Source organism: Rattus rattus, chromosome 5, assembly GCF_011064425.1.
Source record: "Rattus rattus isolate New Zealand chromosome 5, Rrattus_CSIRO_v1, whole genome shotgun sequence".
Classification (NCBI taxonomy): domain Eukaryota; kingdom Metazoa; phylum Chordata; class Mammalia; order Rodentia; family Muridae; genus Rattus; species Rattus rattus.
This window is the reverse complement of record NC_046158.1, coordinates 126,683,050-126,701,097: the sequence shown is the minus strand read 5'-3', so window position 1 is coordinate 126,701,097 and position 18,048 is coordinate 126,683,050. Positions and strand designations below refer to the sequence as shown.

Sequence of the window (18,048 nt, the reverse complement as noted above, 5' to 3'; positions counted from 1 at the left end):
ACATGGTTTACACAGTATGGCCAGCAACATTAGCTAGCACTTGCTCGACTCCCTCTAACAGGAAAGCAGCAGACTACAAGAGACTTAACTGTTTCTGCCTCTATTTCCAACAAACTCAGGTTCAACTTTCATTCACAAAAATAGCTGGGAAAATTGTATTAGCCCTTTTTTTAAAAAAAGTTAATATAAAATTATAGCAAAGAAGAAGAAAAAGAAGGAAGGAGGAGGAGAGAGGAGGAGAAGGAGGAGAAGAGGAGAAGAAGAAGAAGAAGAAGAAGAAGAAGAAGAAGAAGAAGAAGAAGAACAACAACAACAACAACAACAACAACAACAACAACAACAACAACAACTTTAGTAACACATCTGGAACAATCTGCAGTTGCAGCAGGAGCGGCAGTAGAAGAGATTTAATTTAGTTGATTTTCTGTGGTTGTTGGCTGTTCATTAGTCTCACAGTGATGGAAGTTGCACATTTTTTTTTTGAAGGGACCGAGAAACATTTGAAGGTCAGGTTTTCCAGACAGCAGTTCGACACAAACCAGGGATCTAGGGATCTTCATACCACCCCAAGATCTGAGTGGGATGCCCTTTTGAATAATAATATGACAACCATAACTGTGACAAAGACTGACAAGCAGAAAGCTTATGTACTTAGTGAGAGTAGCGTGTTTGTCTCCAAGAGATGTTTTATTTTGAAGACATGTGGTACCACCATCTTACTGAAAGCACTGGTTTCCCTGTTGAAGCTTGTTAGGGACTACAGTGGGTTTGACTCAATTTAAAGCTTCTTTTATTCTTGTAAGAATTTCATGAAGCCTTCTCACCAAGGGTACCCACACCGGAATTTCCAGGAAGAAACAGAGTGAGTTTCTTAATGCAATTTCCCCAAATGGAGCAGCATATTGCATGAAACATATAAATTCTGACTGTTGGTACTTGTATGCTTTGGATCTCCCAGAGAGTCGAGTAATCAATCAACCAGATCAAACCCTAGAAATTCTGAAGAGTGAGTTTGACCCAGCAGTTATGGACCAGTTCTACATGAAAGATGGTGTTACTGCAAAGGATGTCACTCATGAGAGTAGAATTCATGACCTGATACCAGGTTCTGTTGTTGATGCCACACTGTTCAATCCCTGTGGCTACTCAATGAATGGAATGAAATCGGATAGAACATATTGGACTATTCACATCACTCCAGAACCGGAATTTTCTTACGTTAGCTTTGAAACAAACCTAAGTCAGACCTCCTATCATGACCTGATCAGGAAAGTTATGGAAATCTTCAAGCCAGGAAATTTTGTGATCACCTTGTTTGTTAATCAGAGTTCTAAATGTCGCACAATGTTTTCTTCACCCCAGAAGATTAGCAGTTTTAAACATCTTGATTGCCAGAGTGCTATATCCAACGATTACAATTTTGTTTTTACCAGTTTTGCTAAGAAACAGCAACAACAGCATAGTTGATTAGAAAAAAATGAAGAAGGAAAAAAAAAGCCACAAAAAAGAGAAGACACACAGGAGGTAGTGGCTGCTTTCTAGATGTTGATCCTGGGGGCCATGCTAACCATAACCACCACCTTGTAGTTACAGAAAGCCTCAGGTGTAATGATAGTGTAATCATTTTGAAGTGTATGCATTATTATGTCAAGGAATTAGATATCTTGCACGAATGCTCTCGTCTGTGTTTAGGTGTTCTATGCCACTCTTGCTGTGGAACTGAAGTACATGTAGAAAAGAACTCTGACTGTATGAATCCTTATGACACTTGCAAAAACAATTAAATTTGGTTTATGCACAGTGTAATATTTCTGCAGGCATTGTCCAAAACCCTCACAGACAAGGCTTTCGTCCCCATTAGATGTGGCCTCAGCTGACCAGCTGTGACTGTTCTATTAAATTGCTGCCAGAGTTTTTACATCCGTTACCTCCCTAGAGTATATTCTCTACTAATGTTATTCAAAACCAATTTTTATTTCATACATGTGTTTTATACAACAGCAATTAAAGTTTTTCTTCCACAAAAAAAAAAGAATAGATAACATACTGCATGGCAAAAGCATCATCCTTACGTAGCTTTGACATAAGCAATCATATATAAGTATTTCAATGGCACCAGACCTACTACCTCTTTCTTTGTTTGCCAAGCACCCCTCTAAATTCCAGCAGCTGTCTTTAAAAAGTAGGGAACAGTGGGTTTAATCCTGAGTTCAATTGTCCTATCAGGCTTCACAAAGATGTTTGTAGGTAGAGGAATGCTTTCTTTGATGTCTCTTGTCTTTTCATGAACTATTTACAAAATTGTTCGATATCTCTATCAACCTTTATGATCCAAGGTAGGACCTAATGGGGACCAACACCTGGACTGGCCTGCCCTGCCTGTATAATAGTCCAGAACACACCTTGTGTTTCCCAAGGGCCTGACTTACCCGGCTTACCTTAAACATGAATTGAGAACTTAGTTCACCTCTGCTGCTATATGTCCTTTAGCCTTGCTTGTGATTTATTTTTGCCTTATTGGCATTTTGTACTCTTATGAATTTAACCTGTAATGTTTTCCAAAAGCAAATCCACTCTTCATTCTATACATGTACAGACCAAATGAAGCCAAGTTATTTGCCCTGTTTTATATTTCTACCTAGTATTCTATCAGAATACAGCTGTTTCCACATAATGCACTTTAACAAGTAGATAATAAAAATGATGAATGCAAATGATAAATTTAATATCATTGCAGTCATTTTCACATCACTCAAAAAAAAAACCCAAAATCTAAAATGAAGTATGACATCAGAAAAGATCAAAGGGAGGAGCGTCACCAGAGGAGAGAATCTGAGCTGGGTCTTGATGCCTGCTGGGAGGAGGATAGCACAAAGGTAGGTAGCAGAGAGTTCTTAGGATAAAGAGAAGACCACAGACTGTTCTCAGAACTTCTAGAAATAGAATCATTGGGAAAGTTACCTACAGTTTTAGTCGGGGTCCTAAAAGCAATGGATTTTCTGAGTAGAAATCAAGTAAAAGGTTGTCTCTTCACCGCCCTTCATGTATGAGATGGCTAGATACAAGTTGGTTCTAATGTGTAGGAAATTCTGAAAAGTAATATAAATAAATACACTCTTCTTAATGGATATTTGGAGAAAATGGAGAGAAAAAAGCCTGGTGGAAGCAGGCAGCCTGAGATATATCAAAAAAAACAAAACAAAACAAAACAAAAAAACAAAACTATGAGATCTAGGAGCTGATGGTGTAGCAGAGTGGTAGTTTTCTGTTCTTGTTGCTGTATTTATTTATTTTTTTACTAGCATGAAAAAAACAAGTTTGAGATTTATTATTGATCAGAACACCATATTTTATTATTTGTGAAAGACAAGAAAAGTAAAGGGAGTCAATATTGGGATCATAGAATAAGCATAAAGTAGAGGGGAAACAGTAAGAAAACCCAAGGATATTGCAAAGACAGTAGCAACAATGATAACAGAAAAGTCTAAGAAAAGGGTTCTGGATGAAATCTATTGTAAAACAGAGGTGTGGCAATCATGTTCAATTTTTCTAGCTTTTCACCACCTTACTTTTGTTAGCTGTTCTCTACTCCTCCCATCTCAAACACATAAATATCTTTAACCTAATATTAAACAAGTCTTTAACCTGCCACAGCAGGTTAGCACTTGTACCAAGTTCAATCAAACAGTCTTTTATAGGATTAGACTACAGCATCCTATACAGAGTTGCTAGCCTTGTTTCTTGCAACACAGAGGATAGTGATCAGTTAAGGAAGAAATGACACCAATACGTGGAGAGAAAATAAGTAATGATGTCCTAGTGGGATGTGAATTTCTAATTCCATTTGTCCCTGACACTCAGTTGTATGTTTAACCTTTTCTTGTCTATGAGACTATTGCCAGAGTAGCATCCAAATTAATTCCTCTTTTCACGTAAGTTCCTAAAACAAAACCAGGTTGTGAATACTACAGAGGTTTAAACACAAAATAGTGGCATGAATTTCTACATGAGTTTGAATTTGTTTCTATCTAAAATTTAAAGAATAAAGATGTTCATATGATGATTCATGGATTTTAAGATTCATATATTCCATCTCTTGTGTATCTTTCACAACCTTCTCTACTTCCATGGCTGCTTTTTAATGTAGGTATAGAAACAAACAAACAAACACAAACTAAATGTTACTGAAGCAGTATTTTATCTGGTAACTTTGTCCCTAAAGCATACTTATACTCAGTGTATCAATAAGTCAGATGGAGTTGTACCAAAAAAAAATCCAATTTTCACATTAACATTTGATCATTTGATTATTCCATCTCCTCATCAAACTCATCCTGGCAAGATATTTCATAAATTCCCTTTGTACAAATTTCCTTCGCTTTACCTCAACTGCACATCTTTGAAGAACAATGCTTACTCTAAGTTTAACTGAGTGGAATGTTTCCTTTAGAAAACTAAACCAGGTTCATGCTATTTGAACAAAGACAATGACAGATAAAATTATACCTCAGGGTATACTAAAACCCTAGACTGACAGAATGTAACATTATTTTGGAAAGCACTCAGGTCTTCAGGGTTCAAAGGAATATGTAGACTTTTAGCATCTATGTGGTGAACAGCACGGAAGTAGGGGATATTATGCTAATGCTACTCAAGCACTTTTACCATGATATGAGCTGAACACTGTGAAAAGCTGAGAGTAGAGAATAACCAGCTATAGGGGACCATTCCCCCATGGATCTGATTGGCTAGAAAATGAATTCCTGGTAGTCAAGCCAGTCAGGAATTAAGCTGCTGGTATACTGGTTAACTGGCTCTCCAAACAACAAGCAAACAAACAAAAATGTCCTAACTTGTAGGTTTTCAATGTTCTGTGATAGGAATACTTCCATTTTATTTATTTCAAGATATAAGAAGACACTCTTAGTTTGTTGTAGAAGAGACACCAGCTTTGCCTCCCTTATGTCATTTGGAGTTAGTCTGAGCAGGTAGGAGCCAGTATAAGTTTGAAGCAAAAATCCCCCAAAGAAGCAAGTAAGATGACACCTTTACTTTTCTCATTGTTGTGACAAAAAAAATGCCTGATGTAGAAAAACTAAAGAGAAGCAGGATTTATTCTGCTCATGGTTTCATAGCATTCATTTGCTTATAGTGGAGAAGCCATACCAGAGAAGTTCAGTCATGAAGAGGAAGCAGAGAAAGAGGAATGTCAATGCTTAGTTGGCTTTCTCTTTCTTCTTCATTCATTCTGTCAAAATTCCTATCGTACATAGGGCTGTGGCCACATTCAAGTTCTATCATCCTCTTTAAATGAATCCTCCCTAGAAATAAAGACACACCTCACCAATCTCCTAATTCTAAATGTGGTCAAACTGACCATGAACATTAACTACCACAAGTCTGTCCCTTGCCAACTTCACACACAAATACATTACTTTAAACCATAATTTCCCAGCACTGTCTCTTCAAAAGGCTAAGTTATATTTCTACACAAATTTCACTAGCCCAGTGTGAAAAGTCTCTGTAGTTCCATTCGAAGTTATTTAAAAGCCCAAGTACAAAGTCTATACTAAAGTTCAAGGCATTCTCTTGCCTGTGAATCCTTGTAAAATAAAAGTGCTCCATATTTCTAGTATAAAGTGATACAAATATTCCCTTTTCTTAGTAGAAAATTTTTAAATTACTCATTTTATGTGTATGGGTGTTTTGGTTGCATGTCTGTCTGTACACATGCATGCACTATCCTAGACTGATGCCAGAAGAGGGTATCAGAATCCCTGGGACTGGAGTTACAGACTATTGTGAACCACCATATGGGTACTGGGAACCAAACTCGGGTTCTCTGAAAAGGCAATCAATGCTCTTAACTGCTGAGTAATCCCTCCAGACCTAATATTCCTATTCTTAAGAGAAGAATGAGATTGTCTGTGGTGATGGCAGTGCACAATCCCAGCACTCAGAAGGCTGAAGCAGGTGAATCTCTGAGTTTGAAGCCAGCCTGGTCTACAAAGAAAATTCCAGGACAGTCAGGGCTGGAAAAACCAAGTTTGAAAAGACAAGTGTGGGATGGAAAGGAATGGGGACACAGAAAGGAGGAATGGGACCAGAGCAAGACCAAATACAATAAGAAAAAGATTAAAACCCATAACCGTGTCACACAACTAGAATATGTGGTGACCTGATGCGAGCACTACCAAGCATGGGCAGTCCCATCCCTATGGCTTTACTATCTGTGGGCCTATATGGCTTCTCTTAAGCTGCGTTCACTTGTAGCCTATAGTTTTTCTTGGCAGACATTCTACATTCCTACTCTGTCCAACATCCTAGCATCTCCATTACAGCTTAGACTTTAACCTAAGAGCTTCACACATTGATCTCTCATGGGCTCCTTGCAAGAGAATCTGACATACCATCTGCTTTTTAAGGCTTCCTTAAAATGCATATGTATCCGTGATTCTGTAATTTGATTTCTACCTGCCTGCAAAAGCAGCATCACATGAATGATGCAGTAGATGGTCCCCCTTGGACCATGGTTGCAGTGACCTTTAAGTTTAAGTGTATGTGTAGTTAAACCTAGGAAAACCATTCCAGTCTGTTGCTATTTGTTATCTCATAATCTTTACTGTTCACATTCTTATCTGCATTCTGACTTTCTGAACTCCCACAAGAATCACCCATTAAGCTCTGCTCATAGCACTTGGGCTTGTTCAGCCTAAATTTCTGAACTTAACATTTCTTTATGTAAGTTTTTATAACAACTTTCAACTGAATGCTCTGCTTCAAGCATTAATATTCCTGAATTCTTCATCTATACTGATGGCAGTATGATTTCCCAAAACATAAATCTAGTCTTGTTCTTTGTGGATAAAGTCCCAATACTTAGTATTTAGCAAAGTTCTTTATCATCTGGACCCTATCTAACTTTCCAATTCTATCTTCCATTGATTCTTAATTTGTAGCTTATACTCCATTTGAATGAAACAATGTCTTTCTCTAAACACTGTACATATTGTAGGGCTCGGCACATGTCTAGTATTTGCTGCTATACTAAGGTATCCAAAGCTGTGTATTTATTAAGAAAGTAGGTTTATTTAACTAATAATTGTAGAGGATGAAAGTCTAAGATCAAGTGTTCCCATCTGTTTGACCTCTGATGAAGTGTCACAACGTAGAAGGAAAATTGACACATGTAGAAAAGTCAATAGTAAGAGTATCCTTGCTTTAATACAATGCAGTCTTACAAGAAGTGATAAGTGAGGTCCCACGAAAACTGTATTAACCCCATTCAAAGGCAATACCCTAAATAGTCCATAAATGTCCTGTTTAGTACTAGGCCTCCCTCCTTCCCTTCCCTTTTTTTTTTTTTTTTTTTTGGGGGGGTTCTGGAAATTGAAATTAGGGCCTTATGGATGCTAGAGAAGCACTCCTCCACTGAAATGCATCCCCAGTCACTCTCTTAAGAGGAACTAAGTTTTCAGCATACGAAGCTTTGGAACACAAACTTACATATAAATCATAGCAGTAGGCACTAAGTAAACACTGATTTTAAACTACCAGATACAGTGATATGCCTATACTCCCAGCTCTCAAAAGGCTGAGACAGGATTGTAAATTCAAAGTGACCTTTGGTTACATAATAAATTCAACCTTTTTGAAAAAAAAATATTCAAATATGTATATACATATCATATATACATACATAAATAACTTCTATAAATGCTCCTAAAATATTCTTCTGTTGGGACTATGATTTCCATCTTCTATTTCCTCAACCTATACAGTTCATAAAGTCCTCATCTATGGTTTCCTAGGATATAATTCTCAATGTTATATTCTTCCTTGGCATATAATTTTCCATTGAAAACCATCTACTTAATAAAATTTGATTAATTCCAGGATTATATAGTTCTCTTTCTTCTAAAAACCATAGACAGACAGACAAATAGAGTAAGGAGACTAAAGAGGAAGGTATTTCTTTTATGCCTGAAGATATATTTTCCCAACAAGTAGGATATTATTCCACATCTTGGCTATAGAGTAGTATGTCACAAGAGGATGATATAACTGAAGGAGAAATGTCATGAGATCATAATAAAATGACAGCAGCCCTTGAGGAAATTAATCTTTCTATATATATAGATTTGTAAACATATTGGACATCGTTACTAAGCCATCTCCATTTACATATAGGTCCCCAAACATCTGCAATTAAACAGTATTCTTGGAAATAATCTTTTTGTTGTTCTTATAAACAAGTAAAAGAAAGAATAAAGTGGACATCTTGGGGGGACTTTTATGACAGACAATTTAACCCATTTTACCTGGCACATTTTTACAGTTAAGAATGGTGAAATGCAGAAGGCTTAAGTAACATTTGTCACCAAAATTTACAGTTTGGTGGAATAGGATTTAACCAAAGTCCATGTAATTCTAAAATATAATTACATTTTACTGTATAATATTGTTCTTAGAATAATAAAAAAAATGAAAACAACAGTCTAAGCTTTTATATAGTGATACTTCTGGACATTATTTCAGGGAACGCTATCTTTATACTTTGTATATTCTTTGGTTAATTTTTTTGTTCTTTTCAAATAAGGGACAGTATTTTAAAACAACAGAAAAGTACTGGCGATACTAAAATAATTATCTAATACTGAATTAGGATTAAACGGGTTAAGGCTTGAGAGATGACTCAGTGGCTCAGTCACTTGTCCCCCAAGCATAATCAATTCCAAAGACCTACATGATAGAAAATAGAACTATTTGCTACAAATTGTCCCCTCCCCTCCCCTCCTCCCTCCCTCCCTCCCCCCCATCTATCTAACACACACACAAATGTCCAAAATGCTCTCACATACATGCACATGTACATGCATATGAGCACACATTATGGCACATATATGCACATACATACAAACATTAACACAAAATAAATGTAATTTTTAAATTTAGGAATTAGCTAGTGTTGGCAAGGACATGGGGAGAAAGTTTATGCATACTTCCATGTAGACTGGTAGTTTTTTAAAGGTAATTTAGCAACCTCTACCAAATGTAAAACCTCATACTTTGATTAAATTTTACTTCTAGAAATTGACCTTGCAAAAACTTATGAGCCACAAGAACCTATATGTATGTTACCTATAGCACTGTTTATAACAGAAAATAAAAAGGGAAAGAAAGGGGTTGGGGATTTAGCTCAGTGGTAGAGCACTTGCCTAGCAAGCGCAAGGCCCTGGGTTCGGTCCCCAGCTCCAAAAAAAAAGAAAAAAAGAAAAAAAAAGGGAAAGAAAGATAACTCAGGAAGGAAGGGAGGAAGGAAGGAATGATAGAATAAATAAACGAACAAACAAGAAAAAGAATGAATATACACTCACTGGAAACTGGTTAAACAACTTATGTAAACTCATATTGTAGAACAGAATGTGATCATTAGAAAGAAGATGGAAGCTGGGCATGGTGGGGCATGCCTTTAATCCCAGCACTTGGGAGACAAGAGGCAGGGGGATTTCTGTAAGACCACTCTGTTCTACAGAGCAAGTTCTAGGACAGCCAGGGCTACACACAAAGACATTCTATCTCAAAAAATTAAAAAAAAATAAAAAAGAAGATGAATACCTACACTGTAACAAACGTGTGTGTGTGTGTGTGTGTGTGTGTGTGTGTGTGTGTGTGTATGGAGCATACATATAACTACTGACATGCCAATTGATAAAAAATATAGTTGAGTAAAGGAAATCAGAGCACATGTAATAATACCATTACATAAAAATGTAAATGTGTTCTAGATACATAAAACTACAGAATATGAACATGTTTGCACATACATATTTATATATTTATACACACACATATGGAGCATACTATATACCACATCTCTATACATAAATATAAAAATATCTAAAAATCATAAAATTGCACATAAAACCTTAATAATGATTAGTTCTTAAGACACATTCGGGATTGTGTATAGCAAAGGTGATTTTCCACTTCACTAGCAAGGGTTAGTCAATAGTATCTGTAAAAAAATTTAGGGCTATGGAACAATACTCATTGTCATAGCTGCTTTGTTGTTATGTTATGAACACAGCCACAGACAAATGAGTATAAATGTGTTCAATAAACCTTTATTTATGGGTACTTAAATCTGAGTTTTTATGGGGTTTTCACATCAGATGAACTAATATTATTTATTTGACTTAATAGCTGAACATGGTAATCCCAGCACTGAGGAAGCTGAGCAGGAGGGTTGCCATGTGTTTGAAGCTAGTCTGAGCTAGTGAACACCAGACCAGCCAAGACTACTTAGCAATCGAGAGAGAGAGAGAGAGAGAGAGAGAGAGAGAGAGAGAGAGAGAGAGAGAGAGAGAGGAAGGGGGGAGAGAAGGGAGAGAGAGGGAGGGGGAAGGGAGGGGGTGGGGGAAGGGGAGGGAGAGGGAGAGAAACCCATTTAATTCCTGGGGTATAAAGAAAAGCTAAGCCAAATCTGGTGCACAAATTTCAGATCAATGTGAATTTCTGTGAAAACACATATTTGTAATGACAATGAACATACATACATTTAGATGTATAGGAAATTTGAATAGAACACTATAGGAGCACTGCCTTTCAATACAATAATCATGAATGATACATGGCCACTGAGCCCTTGAAGTATGGCTACTCCAAGCCAGGAGTAATCATAAAATTGCAAAGGTCTAGCACATAGAAAAGAAAACCTTAACCTTTTCATATACACCAACTTTAGAGATGACTTAGTTAGGAACAACGGCTGCTCTTCCAGAGGATCAGGGTTCAGTTCCAACCACTCACATGGCTGCCCACAATTGCCTGTAACTCTAGTTCCAGGAGACCCAACACCCTCTTCTAGCCTCCCCAGGCACTACACACACATATTGCACTTACATGCTTGTAAAACACAAACATAAAAATAAACAAAACGGGGGCTGGAGAGATGGCTCAGTGGTTAAGAGCAGTGACTGCTCTTCCAGAGGTCCTGAGTTCAATTCCCAGCAACCACATGGTGGCTCACAACCATCTGTAATGGGATCTGACACCCTTTTCTGGTGTGTCTGAAGACAACGACCATGAACTTACATAAAACAAATAAATCTTTGGGCTGGAGAGATGGCTCAGCAGTTAAGAGCACCTGATTACTCTTCCAGAGGTCCTGAGTTCAATTCCCAGCAACCACATGGTGGCTCACAACCATCTGTAAAGAGATCTGATGCCCTCTTCTGGTGTATCTGAAGACAGCTACAATGTACTTATATATAATAAATGAATAAATCTTTAAAAAAAAAATAAAACTTTAAAAATTAAGTTAATAGATGGAAATAATACTTCAGATACATTGGGTTAAGTACAACCCACCTACTTGAGAATTATATATACTTTTATATTACTTTACAACAAGCCTCTCTTCATTACTTATAATCTTAATAATACCAAATTGACGTCAATGGTCAATAACAATGGTCTATAAATTTGTAATTCACTATAACATGGGAAATTATACTTTCAAATTTTCTAAAGAAATTATTTTAATCCTGAAGAATCTGTAGAAAAAAACATCTTTCATCCAGTAACCACTTACAAGCAGTTGAAACTTTATATTATGCTCATAATATAAACATATGTATATACACATATACTTATCTGTGGGACTGTAATGACCCAGGGTTACAGAGGAATGGTTGAAGGAGCTTTGGCCCTGGGTACCCTAATCTTGAGGACAGCAAGAGTTGGCTAACCTGCCCCTGACTTCAAACCTGAAGCCATAAGGCCAGCTCCCCCACCATCAACCCTGGTAAGAATTTATTGTAAGTTCTAATAACAGTTATCAGGCTTCATTCATTTGACCTTATAAGGTCCCCAGACTCTCAACTCCATCCTCAGATCCTACAGTACCTGAGTATGTAGATAAGGATCTTCCAACCCCCCTGCCCCAGCCAATGGTACATAGCCACACAAACCTTGCCCCAGATACTCTGGCCACCTCCCCAGGGGCATAAATGCCCCCCCTTCTCTCCTACTCCTAGTAATCCAACCAGTTTTCTGAAGCTGTTCCTGGATGTGTTCATTACCCATGCATTCATTGCTGACCAAGATCCTGCACTGCATCCACTTGTGCCCAGTTAACTTCCCTCCCTCCAGGCCAGCTCTGTGTGCAAGTGGTCTGGCTATCCCAAAGGAGAGGTGGACATGAGGCAGCACACACATCCATCTGGATATCCATTTGTATCAATCTGGATACAAATATCCACATGAGTATTAACTTTGTAAATTTTGTGTAAGTACCATCAAAGTCATCAGGCAATATAAAAATAGTCTCTACAATTGATACTCAAAGACAGCATCTTGACCCATCACCATTGCAGACTCAGAAGAAACTGATGTACAATTTTCTGAGTACTTCTTTCCTCTCCTATTCAGAATATTTACTTAATTGTATACCAATGTCAATTACACGTTTAAGTTCTGTGTATCAGTTAACTTAGACAAACACATAAAACTCATGACAGCATTGAGTATGTTATAAGACATTAATAACTCTAGGTGACCTACTGCCACATTCCAAGTTCTGAGAAGCTGATAAATTTAGAAGACTTTGTGTCTGTATAGTTAAATTTTTTTCTTCCTATTCTTTCAATAAAGTTCTTATTTGTGGGATCTTGATAACCTGCCATATATTTTTCAGAATCAGAGAACAAATAAACTGCATTTTTTTCTGATACATTTCCTCCTGGGTGTCAAAATATCTATGTGACAAACACAGCTGGCTTGAACACATACAAATGATGTAACCTAAATAAGTAAAGATAAGTAGTTTGTTGTTAACTTTCCTTTCCTTTTTTTTTTTTAAGATTAGTTTTCACTGTGAAGCATAGGCTGACTTCAAACCCATCAGCTTCCTTTTTCAGTCCCTTTACTGCTGACATTAAAGGTGTGCACCACCATCCCTACCTTCATAAACAGACTTCCTTAGTCATGAAAAGTTTGACTTTTCATGAATGCTTACTCGTGTTCATTTATTATCTATGAGAATAAATTCAGTCACAGAGACTACATTGAATATGCACAACATTATTTCTTTTTGGTAGGAGTATAAAGCATATACCATGATTTGTCATTAAAGAACCATGCTCAAATAATCTCTTTATGCCACTTTTTTCATGACAGGCACTTAAAATGACACTTGTCTCCGCTAAACCTGGTTTTATGCAAAGATGATTTCAGAGGGTATGGGAAGCCCCAGGTTTCTCTTCCATCCTTCAATGTCTTTAGAAAGCAATTTCTAAACCACCATTTCCACTACCCTTTTAATCTCTGAAAATCATTAGTAAAAGCTATGTCAAGGCAGTCTGCCAACGGCAGCTCAATCACATATGCATTATCACTGATTATCCTAAAGAAATGTATTTATAATATATAACATATAAATATTATTATAGCTAATACATAAACGGATTGTTTATATAAGGACACAACTTCAGATCTATATATCCCTTGTATTCAACATTGTTTATATTGTCTAAAAGTTAACTATATAAAAGTATCAATTAGATTTTTAAAAGTTTCATCTTTACTACATAATTTGACTTCACTTATTGAGGCTCACCATTTTTTATTAATGAATTAGTGTTGCTCTTAAACTGATACTGCAGTTTTAGGCTTTTTATTATGGAAATAATAATTTGCCACTTTTGTCTTCATCAGATATTATACATTCTTATCAACATACCAACAACAAATTGCTTTTCACTTAAACTAGTTCAAAATTTCTCAAGCGAATCTTATTTCTCTGGAGTTGTAATTTAGACTGAATTACAATGCCCTGTGCTTTGTGACACTTTTGTGTCTTGTAAAATTCTTCTATTTTTCTAAAACGAAAACAAACAAACCCTTCCCATATAGTTGTTATATTACTCCCTATATTCAAATTTCATAATTAGTATTTCATTTTTTAAAACTTTTGTCAAAGGGTCAGATCCCATTCTTACTTTACTTCACAGCTAGGTACTTTAGGGAAATAATTTTCAAGTACATCTGACAAACAGTTTGTGGTTTTATTAACTGAGGGTTGTTCGAAGCATTTAGCTTTGGGATTGATCCTCAGCACTCCAGAACCGAAACAGCATTAAAAACTCCACAGCTATCTGTTTGCTTATTTATTGGCAGATCTCCTCCTGTAGCCCAAGTTGGCTTCACATTGACTATGACACACAGGCTAGCCTTGAACCCACAATTCTTATGCCTCAAGAGATTTATGATTACCAATGTGTTACTACATCCAACTTGATTCTATTTTTGAGATCTTATAAGGCAGCTTTATCAATAAAATTTTCCTGATGGTACTCACAATGAATAGAGTAATTAACTCTTTTGTATCAGGCTTTTTAATGCATATTATTAAGCTAATAATTAAATTGCTTGAAATTTACCCAAATGTTTTATGAGGTAGACACTTCCTTGTAAGTACAATTATCAATCAAATATTCAGACTGATATGCATAAACAGTTATTAAATAACACCTTGATATTAACAATATAGACAAAAAAGAAAAAAGTGAAGAAATTATTCTCTGGTTATAAGATTGCTTTAGTTATTTCTTCTAAAATGAACATAGTACAGCTTTAATAACAATGCAACAATCTAATAATCAACTCACCAAATGTCATAAATTGGAGTTCACCTTCAAGTAAGTGCTGGCAACAAATAAACCAACTACCCAGCTCAGATATTAAAAGCTAACTTGTAAAGCTAAGGTGATGCAACATTAATATAACTTACATGAAAATTATGGACTAACTTGGACTGGGGAAATTGATTGTGTATGAAGTTATAAAGGTATATATTTTAAAGACTATGTGTAGTAGTACCTATTAAGAATGTATAGAGACAGAAATTAGAACTTTCTCCCTGCATAAAATAATAGAAATTATTTTTTCTTAAAATTCAAAGTATTCCTTTTATAACAGGAATTTAATGACATTCTAAAATATGTGAAAAACAAATAGAAATAAAGTTTTGAACGTTCTGTGGCAGCAAGATATACACATAACTTGTTGTTTAGAAACAAAAATTATATTCCTATATTGTTAGTTTTCCTATAGCATACACTAAAACACTATTTTTAAAACTAAAGAAAAGTATAAATTAGATAATTTAAGAGTATATACCTAAGGTAAGGGAATTATAATGTAGTAGATGTATTCTTCTTGTTTTATATAAACATACATACATACATACATACATACACTGTTATTTTCTGCTACAATTTAAAAACTAAGATTACAGCTTTCCTATAATATCAGAAGTACATTGTTTGGTGTGGGTTGTTTTATATTACTTGTTTTGCTTTGTTTCTTTGTTTTTGCTCTGGGGTAATCATATTAAAAAATCATTATGATTTAGCCAATGATAACATTGCTGATATTTCCCATTTGTTCTCATGATGTTCAAAAAATGTACTATTAATAATTGTACTAACTTAAAATAAAACCATTGATTAGACTTACCACTGAAGAGAAAGCATAAAAATTTTCATCTAAAAATATCTGAATATTTTTCAGATTCAGTCAAGAGTCTTTTTGTAGGTAGTTAAATCACAAAGACTGTATTTTTATAAAGAAAATATGAAAGTAGCACTGTGTAACAGAGAGAGTCATAAATATATGAGTAAAATTAGCCAAAGAAATGTGAAATAATTTAAACAACCAATTAAAACTAAAAGCATCTAGGAAAACTATAAACAAAAATGGGAACTAAATTCCAGAAATTGATAAAATTATCAAAAATTTAAGAATAAACTTCATTTTGTCTCCTTAGCATTTTGTTTATACATTCAAATTTTGCTGCACAAAACTAGTGCTATTGACATGATTCTTTCTTTCCAATTAAAAAAAGGTCACAATTGTTATATTACAGCTACTTCTCCAACATGAGAATTTTACCAATCAATAAGTTTACAACTATTTCAAACAATTTCTAAGTACAGCAAAGGTCTCATTTCTAAACAGCACTTATATTCTTAATTATTCAGAAGAGTAATATTTTCAAGAACAGTCACCCTGATGCAGAAATTCAGGAGCTAGTGGCAATCTATGTGCCACTATAGAAAGACAAAGTCTCCCTCTTGGTTCTAGCTAGAACTCTAATTCAAAGGGGGGTCTGTCACAAGGTTTCTCCCTTTTTCCCAGGCCCCTCTGGCTGAGCTGCATGACAACAGTAAATCCCAATTACAAGGAAGGCTCTTTCTTCTGATTTTAGTATTTTAGTTTAGTTTAGCTTCTTGCCAGGATTTTTGTTTCTAAAGTTAACTAATATATCAGAGATTTTCAATAAATGTCAATTTTTGTTTTAAAAAAAAGGAGGGGGATGAGCCTACTGAATCTTTTTGTCTAGGAAAATTTTCTTTTTCTGCTATAAGCTGTTTTAGTAAGTTTCCAGTGTTGTGTGATGTGTGAAACTACAAAAATATGAACTATGGAAAACAGTCAAGGCACGAAAAAACCAAATCCATGCTGTCCCCTGTATGTAAAGTAGCATTGTACTTCAAGACCAGGAGCCAATCCTAGCAGAATACAATGTCAAGTGTTGTGAGGAGAGGAAATGGGAAAGGAAACTAGAGTAGGAGAGGGAGAACCATCTCTTTTCACTACTGTATTCTCTTTAAGAGTTTCTTTCTTTCCTTTCTTTCTGCTAAGTGCTAAGAGGAGGGAAGGGAATAACAAGAAAGCATTCCTGAGAAATACATTTTCACAACACATAGTCAACGGTGTTTAACAATCACTAACTAGAAACTTCCATTCACAATTTGGGCAGAGAATAATTGGATGAAATGAGTTTGATGGAAATCTTCAACAGAGTATCATACTATTTTATCATTAGATGTACATGTATACATTCTCCAGAGTCTATTATCAAATTCATCTACACACATCCAAATAACAACTACATTTTAAAGGTGTCAAATTTCTAGGGTAAGATGCAAATAACTGATAAAAGAAAATGTGGAAGATTTTAAGATTTTTTTTTTCCTTTCAGAACATTTCATGTCCAGGAAAGGAATTCTCCTTGGCCTATGATGTTCCTAAGCAGTCAGAAAGTGAATTTTGGCAGAAATTCTGTTTTGTTTTATATTTTCACTTTATAGTAGGAAACCTCCAGATCTGAGTGCACTGATAAACTGAATAAAATATAGTATAAACACTTATAAAATTGTCACACTGAAGTTTTACAAATAAAATGTCACAAGATAAAATGTGTAACTTGAAAACAAAATCATCTGAAAGAACTATAACTATTTTTTCTGGCTCAGATAGCTCATCAACATGAAGTTTATGATAATTGTTTCATTTTTAAATGTGTCCAAACTTGAAACATAAAATGGCTTGCAAGAGACTTTCATATTCACAGATATTATGAAAACTATACTTATCTTTGTTTAAAGTTTAAGATTACTTTCTGTTGTTTTTAAGCTAGTAAGTAGTAAAGAATACAATTTAAAGCAAAACAAAGTTTAAAACCCACACTGTAAAAGGATCCCAGCATTTGAGTGCCCTCCCCCGTAAAGGCTTCTTTGTATATCATTAGTTCAAGAAATATAAGTAGGCAGTTCCAGCATAAGTGACCTAGCTCAAGTGTCTCAAGTTCAGGAAAGACCTGTAAAAGTAGCATTATGTCAGACTGTAGCAATACTAACCTTGTTAAGGCAGTAACTGATGTCTGTAAACAACTGCTAGAAGCTGGCATTTTGTCTCACAGTGTTTTAAAATATTAACCACTACTCTGGTTGTCCTTTTCTTTCCACGAGTGATCATAGGTCTTTTTCTCCCTACAAAAGGCAGATTCTTTGCAAAAGTACACTGAAATGAACACAGTTGTTGATTAAAATAATAAGACAAAACCACCAAGAACATTCAAACCACAGGAAACCTAGAAAAAGATAATGCTGAACTGCTCAGATCTTCAAGGCACGTGCTGCCAGGTTAAACTTTGGTAGTTACTCTTTGGTTTCTAGACACAATAAAATTTTGCAGAAG

The 18,048-nt window shown here is 35.5% G+C and overlaps 1 protein-coding gene across 1 annotated transcript; it reads left to right on the top strand.

Moving 5' to 3' along the window:
* Window positions 1–458: 458 nt before the first annotated feature.
* On the top strand, window positions 459–1,467 carry LOC116900665 (S-adenosylmethionine decarboxylase proenzyme-like). The gene is made up of 2 exons (XM_032902368.1): window positions 459–570; window positions 932–1,467. The coding sequence occupies exons 1-2, from the start codon at window positions 459–461 to the stop codon at window positions 1,465–1,467; spliced, it is 648 nt and encodes a 215-aa protein (XP_032758259.1).
* The last annotated feature ends 16,581 nt before the right edge of the window (window positions 1,468–18,048 follow it).